General features: G+C 47.4%; 1 protein-coding gene across 2 annotated transcripts in view; it reads right to left on the bottom strand.

The window, feature by feature from the left end:
• The window catches only part of CDH16 (cadherin 16), a 102,030-nt gene that overhangs the window by 76,657 nt on the left and 10,697 nt on the right, over positions 1-14,676 (bottom strand). For both annotated transcript variants that reach the window (XM_073605702.1, XM_073605701.1), the window contains exons 6-7: positions 10,376-10,519; positions 3,311-3,507 (exon numbers count right to left, since the gene is read on the bottom strand). In XM_073605702.1, the coding sequence (XP_073461803.1) occupies positions 3,311-3,507; positions 10,376-10,519 (341 nt within the window). The remainder of the gene's footprint in view (positions 1-3,310; positions 3,508-10,375; positions 10,520-14,676) is intronic.

The raw sequence follows: 14,676 nt of genomic DNA, 5'->3' as shown, positions 1-14,676 counted from the left end.
CACCCCCTTGTCACTCGATCAATCGATCACCGCTTCGCTCACCCACCAGGCCCCCGTCAGCCACACACTTACTCCATCCTGGTTGCGGCTTCAGCTGCTACCCCCCCCCCCCCGCGTCTCTTCCCGAGTCCTGTCGGTCGCTTCTCCTCCCGGCCAATCAGGACTTGGGACTCGCTGCCAATCGGGTCTTAGGACTCCCGGCCAATCAGGTCTCAAGAAGCGGTTCCTGATTGACTGGGAGGAGAAACAGGAATATTAATTCGCTAATGTCACACAACTGGATGGGCTTGGGGCGCAGTAATCTGTGCCCCCCCCCCCCCCCCTGAGCCCACCCTTTTTTAAGCCAATTGTAGCCTCAGGCTCTAATTATGTGCTTCCAAAAAATATTGACGTCCATGCGTCCGATGCCTGCATGTAGATTAGGGGCTGGGTGCATGGATTAGGGGTGCGGCCCCCCTGCGCCCCGTATGGGCGTCCGCCACTGAGTATATAGCAGTTTTGTGACTTCTATCACTGTCTGGCTGAGCCCTGGTTAAAGCTTGTAGGAGGAGTTTTCATTTTCCTCTGACTGTGCTATGAGGCTGCTGACCCCCGACCCTCTGTCTGGACAGTGCTGATTGGCCCTGTGCTGATCACATGCACTCTCCCAAAAAAAAAAAAAAATTCTCAAGCAATACACACCAAACTGAGCATGTGCAGAGTTCCTCCTAGGGCTCTGTTCTATCAACAGATGGATTGGGGACAGTAACAGAAGGAGAGGATCAGAGAAGACAGGATCAAACAGCCTTTTTACACAATGCTTTAACATTTAAGGGTCTGTGTGAATTGTCCAGTAATGAATGTTCTTTAGGTTATTTTCTCTTCTGAATGAATGTTTTTTTATTGTAGGCAGTAGTAAAATACCACATTATGACCACTAGATGAAGCAAGCATAGGAAATACTTACATGTAACAAGATGATACAATTTAACAATTAACGGATCAGCCCCAGACCCCCACTGCAGCGATGATGCTGGATGTTACCCGGGTGATTTGCTGTGTGTTATGCATGATGGCTGGTCTGCACCTTGTATAGACCAACTACATCACCCAGCCCAACAATGTGAGTGTGGGCACTGGGGGTGTATGGGGTGAGTGTGTGGGCCAGGGTGTGAAGTAAGTGTGGACACTGGGGGTGTCTCTCTCACCCCCCACCTCTTTCCCCTTCTTCCATTTCTCTAATTTCCCATGTCCCCCATCTCTCTCTCCTTCCTATTTCTATCTCTTCTCCTAGCGGGGGGGGGGGGGGGGACTACCCCGCGGTCCACCAGAAACCCTGCATAGCCACCGGAGACCCTGCATAGCTACCAGAGACCCCACACAGCCATCAGAGACCCCGCATAGCAACCAGAGACCCTGCATAGACACCGGAGACCCCACACAGCCATCAGAGACCCCACATAGCCACCAGAGACCCTGCATAGGCACCAGAGACCCCACACAGCCATCAGAGACCCCACATAGCCACCAGAGACCCTGCATAGGCACCAGAGACCCCACACAGTCATCAGAGACCCAGCATAGCCACCAGAGACCCTGCATAGGCACCAGAGACCCCACACAGCCATCAGAGACCCCACATAGCCACCAGAGACCCTGCATAGGCACCAGAGACCCCACACAGCCATCAGAGACCCCACATAGCCACCAGAGACCCTGCATAGGCACCAGAGACCCCACACAGCCATCAGAGACCCCACATAGCCACCAGAGACCCTGCATAGGCACCAGAGACCCCACACAGTCATCAGAGACCCAGCATAGCCACCAGAGACCCTGCATAGGCACCAGAGACTCCACACAGCCATCAGAGACCCCGCATAGCAACCAGAGACCCTGCATAGGCATCAGAGACCCCCCATAGGCACCAGAGAGCCCACACAGCCACCAGAGACCCCACACAGCTACCAGAGACCCCGCATAGCCACCAGTGACTTAACATAGCCACTAGAGACCCCAAATAGAGGTGGGACAAATTTAGATAGGGGGTGCCTGATTTTAGTCCTGCCTAGGGCAGCACAAAACCAAAATACACCATTGGCTGTGGCACCAATCAGGAGGTATGTCTCTGATATGGCCACAGTGCCAGTGGTTCAAATAAGTCCCAGAAGTGTTGGTAGCCAGGGCCGTTTGAAGGAATTTGGGGGCCCCAAGCAAAATGGACATTTAGGCCCCCCCAACCCCCCTCCCCCGCACGCACGCAAAGCCTACAGGAATCACAGCATAGCGATACAGTTTAAGTTCAATAAACACTTTATATAAATAAAAAAGGTTTACAGTGCAAATACTTCTGTTGCATATAATGTGCATAAAATTTGAACATTTTCAACAATTGAACATTTGCAAAAAAACACCACTGTATCATAAAATCAAATATACATTAAAAAAGTGCACAATAACTAAATCCAACACTCACATTAACATTTTTCAGTTCTCACAAACATGTGCAAATTATCTAAAACTGCTGTTCGCGAGCTTTGTTTTCTGCAAAGGCAATCACTTTTCTCTGCTTTGTAAATTTTTGCAAAAAGCTTTAATAAATATTACCTGATTCAAAAAAGAAGCAATAAGATGGAAATGGGTTGGTAAAGAAAGAAGAAAATGGAAAGAAAGCTATGGTAATTGTTTTTATTATGGCCAGCAAGCTACCATATTTTTATTACTAAATGGGTATTGATGACTCAATGGGTCTTGATGCCCCCCCCCCCCCGTGTTCTTTTTAACCCCCCTCCCTACCGCGTACCGCGCGGCAGGAGATTCAGTTTTCTGTTCCCGGCCTGCCGGACTGACAGTAAGTGAGCACTCAGTGTGTGCACTTCCTGTCAGTCCGGCCGGGAACAGGAAACTGAATCTCCTGAGTCCTGTACCACGCGGACTGCAGGAGGAAGGAAGAGGAGCTCGGCCACGCTACAGGCTGCAGCTTATAGGAAGAGGCGGCAGGCTGCGCGGCTGGGGCCCCAGGCCAGCTCAGGGCCCCAAGCAATTGCTTGTTTTGTCTGTCCTGTCGCGACGGGCCTGTTGGTAGCTGTACAATGGAGATGAGACCCAGCGCTGCATCCCAGGAGAGGTGAGTGTGACAGTCCCCATTGGAGACACTGCAATAAAAACCTAACAGAGACTATAAAGCTCAACTGAAGTCTCTGTTTTCTATAATGGGTCTTATAAATCTCATTGTTAGATAACTTTAATGAACTTTCTGCCTTTTCTGAAACTACACTCTTTCCTGGAGGGCAGTGACAGCAAATAATTCCTGAAGGATCCTCTGACTTACTTCAGATATGAGGAAGGGATAATCTCCTCTCAGATTCTCAGGAATGGAGACAGAGCTAGGAGAGCTCCAGATGTTTTCTGCCACAACAATTTCCAGATTACTGGAAGCCACAAACCCTGAAGGACGATCGCCCAGATCCTTCACCTGAACCACAAGCCGAAAATGGCTGACATCACTCCGAGAGAGATAGGTGACACCTGAAGGAAAAAAGAAAGGAAATACAAATGTGATAAAAGTCAATAAGACATCTCTCTACATGACCATCAATAAGACATCTCTTTATATAACCATCAATAAGACATCTCTCTACATGACCACCAATAAGACATCTCTCTATATATCCATCAATAAGACATCTTTCTAAATAACCATCAGTAAGACATCTCTCTACATGACCATCAATAAGACATCTCTCTACAAGACCATCAACAAAAATCTCTTTACATGACCAGCAAAAAAACATCTATCTATATATCATCAGTAAGACATCTCTCTATATGCCCATCAACAGGCATGTACTGGCCATTGGGACTACAGGGAGTTTCCCGGTGGGCCGATGGCTCAGTGGGCCGATTTCAGTGACAGTGGACCGCTGCCTCCCTCCAGTCCTCTGTCCCCCCCGCACTGCTCACCTCCTCTCCCTGGCTAGTTATGCAGCGCGCCTGAATACAGACATGATGCTCAGGAGTCAACACTTAGAAGCTCATCATACGATCTGGAAGGAGGGCGGCCTCACTTTCCTGCCTAATCTTGTTCCATTGGGGGGGTGGGCACCAAACTGATTCTTTGCCCCAGGTGAAATAATGTCTAGCTTCCCCACTGGTACTGCCTATAAGAGAAATAATGTAGAACGGCTAATAGCTAGTGGGGGGGGGGGCTTGGGTGGCAAGCCGGCATGGGAGAGACCTGTCAAAGTGGGCCAGTCTGGGTGAAGTCCAGGGCCAAATTTTTGTCCCAGTCCAGCCCTGCCCATCAATAAGACACATAACCATCAACATAACATCTCTCTATATGTCTATCAATAAGACATCTCTCTACATGCCCATCAATAAGACACATAACCATCAACATAACATCTCTCTATATGTCTATCAATAAGACATCTCTCTACATGACCATCAATAAGACACATAACCATCAACATAACATCTCTCTATATGTCTATCAATAAGACATCTCTCTACATGACCATCAACAAGATATTTCTCTACATGACCATGACATGAATAAGACATCCCTCCTATTGACCATCAATAAGACATCTCTCTACCTACATGACCACCAATAAGACATCTCTCTATATAACCATCAAAAACATCTCTCTACATGTCCATCAATAAGACATCTGTCTACATGTCCATCAATAAGACCTCTACATGTCCATCAATAAGACATCTCTCTAAATGACCATCAACAAGACATCTCTCTACATGACCATCAACAAAACATTTCTCTATATAACCATCAATAAGACATCTCTCTACATGAGCATCAATAAGACATCTCTCTACGTGACCATCAATAAGACATCTCCCTTCATGACCATCAAAAATAGATCTCTCTACATGACCATCAATAAGACATCTCTTTATATAACCATCAATAAGACATCTCTCTACATGACCATCAATAAGAAATCTCTCTACATGACCATCAAAAAAGACATCTATCTATATATCATCAGTAAGACATTTCTCTACATGTCCATCAATAAGATACATAACCATCAACAAAGCATCTCTCTATATAACTATCAATAAGACATCTCTCTACATGACTATCAACAAGATGTCCATTAATAGGACATCTCCCGACATGTCCATCAATAAGACATCTCTTTACTTGACCGTCAAAAAAAGACATCTATCTATATATCATCAGTAAGACATTTCTCTACATGTCCATCAATAAGATACATAACCATCAACAAAGCATCTCTCTATATAACTATCAATAAGACATCTCTCTACATGACTATCAACAAGATATTTCTCTACATGACCATGACACGAATAAGACATCTCTCTACATGACCATCAATAAGACACCTCTCTGCATGACCATCAACAAGACATCTTTCTAAATAACCATCAGTAGGACATCTCTCTACATGACCATCAATAAGACATCTCTCCTATTGACTATAAATATGACATCTCTCTTCATGACCATCAATAAGACATCTCTCTATATAACCATCAATAAGACATTTCTCTGCATGACCATCAATAAGACATTTCTCTATATGACCATCAAAAAGACCTCCTTTTGACCTGGGACCCACAGCATCCTTGGTTGCTAAGGCAGCATGATTGCTTTTCAAAATGCAGGCAGCTGGGCTGCACAGCATTCATAAATTGTTATGGTGCAGACGGTTTTTGGTTGTCTGGTTTGTGGGTCTTTTCTGCTCTAATTGGAGTGCTTTTTTTGGCTTTTGGGGTTTCAACCAGCGTATCTTACTCTTGCTAACACATTGCTATAGGATTCACTAATGTTTTTTCTGTGCCGCTTTCCTTAGGGCTATACTCATCTACTCACACTTTGGTTACTCCCATCAATTGTCTATAAATTTTCAGATTTTTGTCTGATTGTTTTGTCCTTATATACATTTTATTTTAGTTACCTTTTACATGTTCAACATCTTGGCCGATAATTCCCACCATGTGGCCCCTGTTTTGTGATCTCCTTCCCCGTCCCCCCAATTTGCTCTAATAGTTCAGCTTACTGAATCTTTGTCACGTCTGCTCACGTGTTATGAAAGGCGTACTTTGTAACATTGTATCTTTATTCAAAACTTTTAGTTATAAATAATTGACTCACAAAATGTTATCATTGGAGTTTTGTTTCATAGAGTGAATCAGAGACCATTCATCCCCCATGCAAACCTTCTCTATCTCAGTCCCGTGTTTTGAGGCCCATTCACTGATCCCGCTGAAAGCGACGGCCTCAGTGACTCACACAATTCGAGTGACCCGCCGCATTGACGATGAGTAAAGTGCAGCCTGGAAACATTATCTATCTGGAGTCTACTTCTCTGAGAAATGACCGTCCTTGGCATTTTCTATCCATACAGAAAATGAGTGCATTGTATGGATGAATTAATCAACGTCACGTGTCAGGCAAGCCACGGATGGTAATTAAGGCATAAACCGTTGTTGCTTGTACTTTTCCTCTCTGTCACTATGACAGCGAGGCGAATTGAAGGGGCCTTGAAACATTAACAACACAATTTTCATTAGCTGTTTTAGGTGAAAGAAGTTTTGTTATTCATCGGTTAAAGCAAACCTGTCATAGCGGGAATGCACAACCCTTCTGAAAATGCTAATTCCCTGGCTGTCATACTGATCCTAGTGTTCCGCATACCTGTAGGAGCCACTGGTGAATGCAATCCTATCGCCCCCCCTTAGAGCTCACACAGCCAGGCACACAGAATTTTCTTCATTCTTCCACTGGCACAGAAAACAGTCTAGGGGTTCTTTTTAGGTTTTTTTTTATTGCTAACGATCAACTGGGATAGGAGAAAGGAGTATGGGATACCGCGGAAACTGCAGAACTGCAGAACTTGAGGACTCCTCGATTTCTGGCTGCACTAAATTCGATTTTTTTTATTGGTAACGATAAACTGGGATAGGGAGAGAGAATATGGTATACCCTGGAAACTGTAGAACTGGATAACTTGAGGACTACTCAATTTTTGTCTGCACTGAACACACTGTTGGCTGCACTGTACAAGGCTGAATGTTCCACAGGATCTCTTTGCTGCTGGTGACCTGTACTCCTAAATGCTACACACAGTCCTTCAGCACTGAGGTCTTCTACTCACATAGCCACAGGATCATTGGTTGCCTCCTGCCCATATCCACCAGTGATGGAGATGTAGACTCACACCACCATAGGACAGTTGGTTTCCCACCAACTTCCTTCTGGCTCTTCCCAGTGAGCTTCTTCCAGACCCAGCTTGATCCTGGATACATATCTGCAAATGAGCCCTCCAAGCCAAGACTAGCTGGGACATTTTGTCTTCCCCAAGGCCTCCCCTAAAACCCTGCACCAGGGGGCAGAGTATCCTCCTGCAGGACTGGACCCAGGAAAACTGCAGCTCAGGCATCAGACAATGTATGAGCTTTCTCACCACCTTCTGGGCACACCCCCCCCAGGGATTGGCTGGAGTCTCTTAAATATTCAGGTTGCCTGTTCTGCAGTGGCTTCTCCAGCTTTCATATTTGGGGGGGGGGGGCACATGGGGGGACAGGGACAAAAGTAGGGAGGGGGCAACCAAAAAACACAATTTTATATATATAGTATCTCACACAAGTGAGTACACCCCTCACATTTTTGTAAATATTTTATTATATCTTTTCAAGTGACAACACTGAAGAAATTACACTTCGCTACAATGTAAAGTAGTGAGTGTACAGCTTGTATAACTGTAAATTTGCTGTCCCTTCAAAATAACTCAACACACAGCCATTAATGTCTAAACCGCTGGCAACAAAAGCGAGTACACCCCTAAGTGTCATCTGACTCATTAGTGTTGCAAGGTCTCAGGTGTGAATGGGGAGCAGGTGTGTTAAACTTGGTGTTATCACTCTCACTCTCTCATACTGGTCACTGAAAGTTCAACATGGCACCTCATGGCAAAGAACTCTCTGAGGATCTGAAAAAAAGAATTGTTGCTCTATATGAAGATGGCCTAGGCTATAAGAAGATTGCCAAGACCCTGAAACTGAGCATCAGCATGGTGGCCGAGACCATACATTGGTTTAACAGGACAGGTTCCACTCAGAACAGGCCTCACCATGGTCCACCAAAGAAGCTGAGTTTACGTGCTCAGCATCATATGCAGAGGCTGGGAAATAGACATATAAGTTCTGCCAGCATTGCTGCAGAGGTTGAAGGGATGGGGGGTCAGCTTGTCAGTACTCAGACCATACGCCACACGCTGCATCAAATTGGTCTACATGGCTTTCATCCCAGAAGGAAGCCTCTTCTAAAGATGATGCACAAGAAAGCCCGCAAACAGCTTGCTGAAGATAAGCAGACTAAGGACATGGATTACTGAAACCATGTCCTGTGGTCTGATGAGACCAAGATAAACTTATTTGGTTCAGATGATGTCAAGCGTGTGTGGCAGCAACCAGGTGAGGAGTACAAAGACAAGTGTGTCTTGCCTACAGTCAAGCGTGGTGGTGGGAGTGTCATGGTCTGGAGCTGCATGAGTGCTGCTGGCACTGGGGAGCTACAGTTCATTGAGGGAACCATGAATGCCAACATACTGAAGCAGAGCATGATCCCTTCCCTTCAGAGACGGGGGCCCCAGGGCAGTATTCCAACATGAAAATGACCCCAAACACACCTCCAAGATGACCACTGCCTTGCTAAAGAAGCTGAGGGTAAAGGTGATGGACTGGCCAAGCATGCCTCCAGACCTAAACCCTATTAAGCATCTGTGGGGCATCCTCAAACGGAAGGTAGAGGGCGCAAGGTCTCTAACATCCACCAGCCCTGTGATGTCATCATGGAGGAGTGGAAGAGAACTCCAGTGGCAACCTGTGAAGCTCTAGTGAGCTCCATGCCCAAGAGGAAAATAATGGTGGCCACACGAAATATTGACACTTTGGCCCAATTTGGACATTTTCACTTAGGGGTGTACTCACTTTCGTTGCCAGCAGGTTAAGACATTAATGGCTGTGTGTTGAGTTATTTTGAGGGGACAGCAAATTTACACTGTTATACAAGCTGTACACTCACTACTTTACATTGTAGCAAAGTGTCATTTCTTCACATGATAGGATCAAATAGGATCAGTAGTTAGTGGATCCCACCATCTCCTCCACCTGCTACGTAGACTCATCCCCTTCATCCCAGAAGAGGACAAAGCAACAGTAGTTGGAACAATCATCAATTCACGACTCGACTACGCAAACTCGCTACATAGGACTACCCCAATTTCAGCTTGCGCGCCTACAGGCCTTTCAAAACGTGGCGGCAAGACTGCTAACAGGAAAAAAACCCTGGGAGTCCATCTCCCCATCCCTGAGGAGCCTACATTGGCTAACCGTAAAGAATCGGATCACATTCAAAACCCTTTGCCTCACTCACAAATGCATACACGGAAACACCCCTCAATACCTCCGAGATAAAATAAAACACTACACACCCAATCGATCATCTAGCCAAAACCTCCTCCTCATTCCCAAATTCCGCTACAAAGCAAAGGGAGAAGGAAGGTTCGCAGTCCAAGGACCTCGGCTATGGAATGCTCTTCCGACTAACATCCGCATGGAAGAAAACCATCTGGCCTTCAGGAAAAAACTCAAGACCTACCTCTTCTAAGAAGCTGACAACACAACACATTCAACGCCTTGAGGCGATTCAGTTCGCATTTGCAGCGCTTTACAAATTATTCATTCATTCATTCATTCATGAAAAGATATAATAAAACATTTACAAAAATGTGAGGGGTGTACTCACTTCTGTGAGATACTGTATATATAAGATACTGTATATATATATATATATATATATATATATATATATATATATATATATATATATACAGTCAGCCTAGGCTCAGCTCAGCAGGACAGGTCCTCCTCCTTGCAAGTTGCATGGCCTCCTCCAGTCCTGGGGGGTGGGTAATGCTAGTGTCCTGGGGTCAACTTCTATTGCATGCACTGACTGCAGCCAGAGGTGCCCCCATACCAGCTCCGCAGCCCGAGCTAGTGAGTCAGACACGTTGCCGACTCCCAACTCCAAGAAGGATCCAACAGGGAGTTGTAGTACTAATTTCCTTTCCTCTCCCTAGGCTCAGGCTGGCTGCGCTGCTCTTCAGACTCACTTCACCCACAAAATAAGGTGGGCTCTATCTGACTTACTGCAGCTTGTAATGCACATTGTGAGAATCTCACAGTGTGCAGTAAAATCAGAGTAAGCCATTTCAGTACAGGAGAGGAGCCACTGTGCAAGACTAATTATAGAAACATAATGTTTAAAGTCCCCGCACCCCAGGCTCACAATTACTGTACCACTCCAGAGTCATCTATTGTATATATGGGGATTCACCTTGCTCTGTTAGGGACACCGCTCCTGTCCTTGGCTCTATGTGGAACCAGCTCTCATCTGATTGGATGATTCTGTAGCGTAAGTCGGCATTCTCTGTGGTTGGGTCATCTCCGTCTGTGGCCACGACATGCAGGAATGAGACCCCTACAATGATATAAAACACAACGTATGTAAGGAGAAGATAGTGTCCACTTATTATAAGAGAGATGACGGTTGTACAGAGAATACATAAATGGTGACCATATAACGTCATCACAGAGCAACAACACTGGGGTCACCTGATATTCACATAACCAGTTTTACCACCCAACAGCCCAGGGAATGTCCCATTCAGTATACAAAAGCTCATAGCATGTTCCCACTGGCAGCATTCCCTGGTCATCGACCACTCCCTAGAAGTAGCATCAGAGTTTGCAGGGGTCACAATTATAACCCCACCAATGCTCCAGGGGGGCCTGTGTGGCCTCTCTCTCACATTAGGCTTTGGATGGGGGGGTCCCCTGAGTGGTCGAGTGCGATGGGACAGACCATGCCCTACCCCTCCACACAGGTGCCAGGCGGGATGGGGCCTCAAAGTGTCAAAATGTGGACAGTTTCTCCAAAATTGAGATTTCCCTGCAGTAGTTTGTGTCTCTGCCCCTCCCACAATGTTGAGATTTCATAGTTTATGTCTCTGCCCCTACTACAATGTTGAGATTCAGCTACAGTAGATTGTGTCTCTGCCCCTCCCACAATGATGAGACTTCCCCCTGTAGTTTGTGTCTCTGCCCCTCCCACAATGATGAGAATTCCCCCAGTAGATTGTGTCTCTGCCCCTCCCACAATGATGAGACTTCCCCCTGTAGTTTGTGTCTCTGCCCCTCCCACAATGATAAGAATTCCCCCAGTAGATTGTGTCTCTGCCCCTCCCACAATGATGAGACTTTCCCCAGTAGTTTGTGTTACTGCCCCTCCCACAATGGTGATATTTCCCTGCAATAGTTTGTGTCTGTCCCTCCCACAATTATGAGACTTCCCCCAGTAGTTTGCGTTTCTGCCCCTTCCACAATGGTCAGATTTCCTGCATTAGTTTGTGTCTCTGCCCCTCCCACAATGGTGAGATTCAACACCCCCCTCCCCCCAAAGTTTGTGTCTCTACCCCTCTTACAATGGTGAGCTTTCACCCCAGAAGTCTGTGTCTCTACACCTCTTAGAATGGTGAGATTTCCCCCCCTAGAAGTTTGTGACTTTGCACCTCCTACAATGATGAGATTTCTCCCCAGTAGTTTGTGTCTCTGCCCCTCCCACCATGGTGAGATTTCCTGCAGTAGTTTGTGTCTGCCCCTCCCACAATGCTGAGATTTCCTGCAGTAGTTTGCCTCTCTGCCCCTCCCACAATGGTAAGATTTCCCTGCAGTAGTTTGTGTCTCTGCCCCTCCCACAATGGTGAGATTTCCCTGCAGTAGTTTGTCTCTGCCCCTCCAACAATGGTGAGATTTTCCTGCAGTAGTTTGTGTCTCTGCCCCTCCCACAATGGTGAGATTTCCCTGCAGTAGTTTGTCTCTGCCCCTCCAACAATGGTGAGATTTTCCTGCAGTAGTTTGTGTCTCTGCCCCTCCCACAATGGTGAGATTTTCTGCAGTAGTTTGTGTCTCTGCCCCTCCCACAATGGTGAGATTTCCCTGCAGTAGTTTGTGTCTCTGCCCCTCCCACAATGGTGATATTTCCTGCAGTAGTTTGTGTCTCTGCCCCTCCCACAACGGTGAGATTTCCTGCAGTAGTTTGTGTCTCTGCCCCTCCCACAATGGTGAGATTTCCCTGCAGTAGTTAGTGTCTCTGCCCCTCCCACAATTGTGATAATAACAGTGTCACTCGGATAATTGTTTGTTTATGCTCAATTGCCAGAAGCGAAACAAACTAGATAGGAAACAATGAGACATAATATCATATTTGGGGGGGCTGTGGGGGTCTTTTCTTAGCTCTCATGGCAGTTTTGGGAACAGCTCTGGATGGAGTTGGGGGATTTGCTGTAGCTATCGGCTGCTGATAAGAGAAGCCGTCCAGGGAGATTAGTGGGCTATAATGGGCCGGTATCTCTGTGCTGACATTTTAGCGGGTGGCCAGTGGTGTGTGGGAAGCTTCGCACTGACATCCATCACAGCCCCACCGCCACATGAGGACTTGGAACAATCAGTCACATGTGTTACTGTACTTTCCGTCTTTGTTTCCATCTCCAGAATGTCATCTATAAAAGGGTAATTTAATCCCACCTTGGCCCCTCTGCCTCACACGCTGGGAACAATATGAGGGTTAATCTGCCCCGGGGAGCACTGAAAATATGATGGACATTTCCATCGCTTTTCTCCACATTAACCATTTGAATTCTGCCATGGGCAGGGGTCCATATCCATAGAGAGAGGCAGTCCAGGAAATACAGGGGTGTACCTGAGGCTGGGTGGAGACACAGGTTCCACAGAGATGCTCCAGGCACAACGGAGTCACATGATGATAAAGGATGTTTCTGGGGTAACTGCATGGGACAGAAAGCTCTGGGGTCTCAGGGTGCCACAAGATGATGTGGAGTCACGGGGTGCTGTGAGGTCAACAGGTGATGCAGGAGCATAGGAGTCACTGAGGACACTGGTCTGAAGACACAGCGGTCACTGGAGTGCACAAGGAACACAGAGTCACTGAAGGCACAGGAGTGTTGGGGTCACTGGGGTCACAGAGTCCAAGGAGACAAAGTAGTGCAGAGGTCACTGCAGACACTGGAGACACAGAGTCTTAGGAGACATAGGAGTGCAGGAGACACAGGATGAGAAACTTGAATCACAGGAGAGCACATGGGCCATAGAGTCTGTAGAGACAACAGAGTCCAGGGATCACTAGAGACACAGGAATGCAGGAGTCACCAAAGACACAGGCGTGCAGGAGACACTGGAGACACAGGAGTGTTGGACAAACCAGAGACACAAGAGTGCAGGAGACACTGGAGACACAGGAGTGCAGGTTTCACTGGAGACACAGGAGTGCAGGAGTCACTGGAGACACAGGAGTGCAGGAGTCGGCAGAGACATAGGAGTGCAGGAGTCATTGGAGACAAAGGAGTGCAAGGGTTGCTGGAGACACAGGATTTCAGGGGTCACTGGAGACACAGCAGTCCAGGAGTCACTGGAGACACAGAAGTGAAGGAGTCACTGGAGACACAGGAGTGAAGGAGTCGCCAGAGACACAGGAGTGCAGGAGTCACCACAGACACACAGTACAGAAGTTACCAGAGACACAAGCAGTACAGGAGTTACCAGAGACACAGCAGTACAGGAGTTACCAGAGACACAGCAGTGCAGGAGTCACCAGAGACACAGCAGGACAGGAGTAACAGGAGTGCAGGAGTCACTGGAGACACATGAGCGCAGGAGTCACTGAAAACACAGAAGTGCAGGAGTCAATGGAGACACAGGAGTGCAAGAGTCACTGGAGACACAGGAGTCATTGGAAACACAGGAGTTTAGGAGTCACTGGAGACACAGCAGTGCAGGAGTCGGCAGAGACACAGGAGTGCAGGAGTCAGCAGAGACACAGGGGTGCAGGAGTCATTGGAGATACAGGAGTGCAGGAGTCACTGGAGATATAGGAGTGCAGGGGTTTCTGGAGGCACAGGAGTGCAGGGGTTTCTAGAGACACAGGAGTGCAGGAGTCACTGGAGACATAGAAGTGCAGGAGTCACTGGAGACACAGGAGTCATTGGAGACACAGGAGTTCAGGAGTCACTGAAGACACAGGAGTGCAGGAGTCGGCTGAGATACAGGAGTGCAGGAGTCATTGGAGACACAGGAGTGCAGGGGTCGCTGGAGACACAGAAGTGCAGGGGTCGCTGGAGACACAGGAGTGCAGGGGTTGCTGGAGACACAGGAGAGCAGGAGTCACTGGAGACACAGAAGCGCAGGAGTCACTGGAGACACAGGAGTCATTGGAGACACAGGAGTTCAGGAGTCACTGGAGACACAGGAGTGCAGGAGTCGGCAGAGATACAGGAGTGCAGGAGTCATTGGAGACACAGAAGTGCAGGGGTCGCTGGAGACACAGGAGTGCAGGGGTCGCTGGAGACACAGGAGTGCAGGAGTCACTGGAGGCACAGAAATGAAAGAGTCACTGGAGACACAGGAGTGAAGGAGTCACCAGAGACACAGCAGTACAGGAGTCGCCAGAGACACAGCAGTGCAGGAGTCGCCAGAGACACAGCAGTGCAGGAATCACAGCAGTTCAGGAGACACTGGAGACACAGGAGTGCAGGAGTTGGCGGTAACACAAGAGTACAGGAG

This window comes from Aquarana catesbeiana, linkage group LG11 (genome assembly GCF_042186555.1).
Source record: "Aquarana catesbeiana isolate 2022-GZ linkage group LG11, ASM4218655v1, whole genome shotgun sequence".
Classification (NCBI taxonomy): domain Eukaryota; kingdom Metazoa; phylum Chordata; class Amphibia; order Anura; family Ranidae; genus Aquarana; species Aquarana catesbeiana.
The sequence above is the reverse complement of the archived record's forward strand: the minus strand, read 5'-3'. Positions and strand labels throughout refer to the sequence as shown.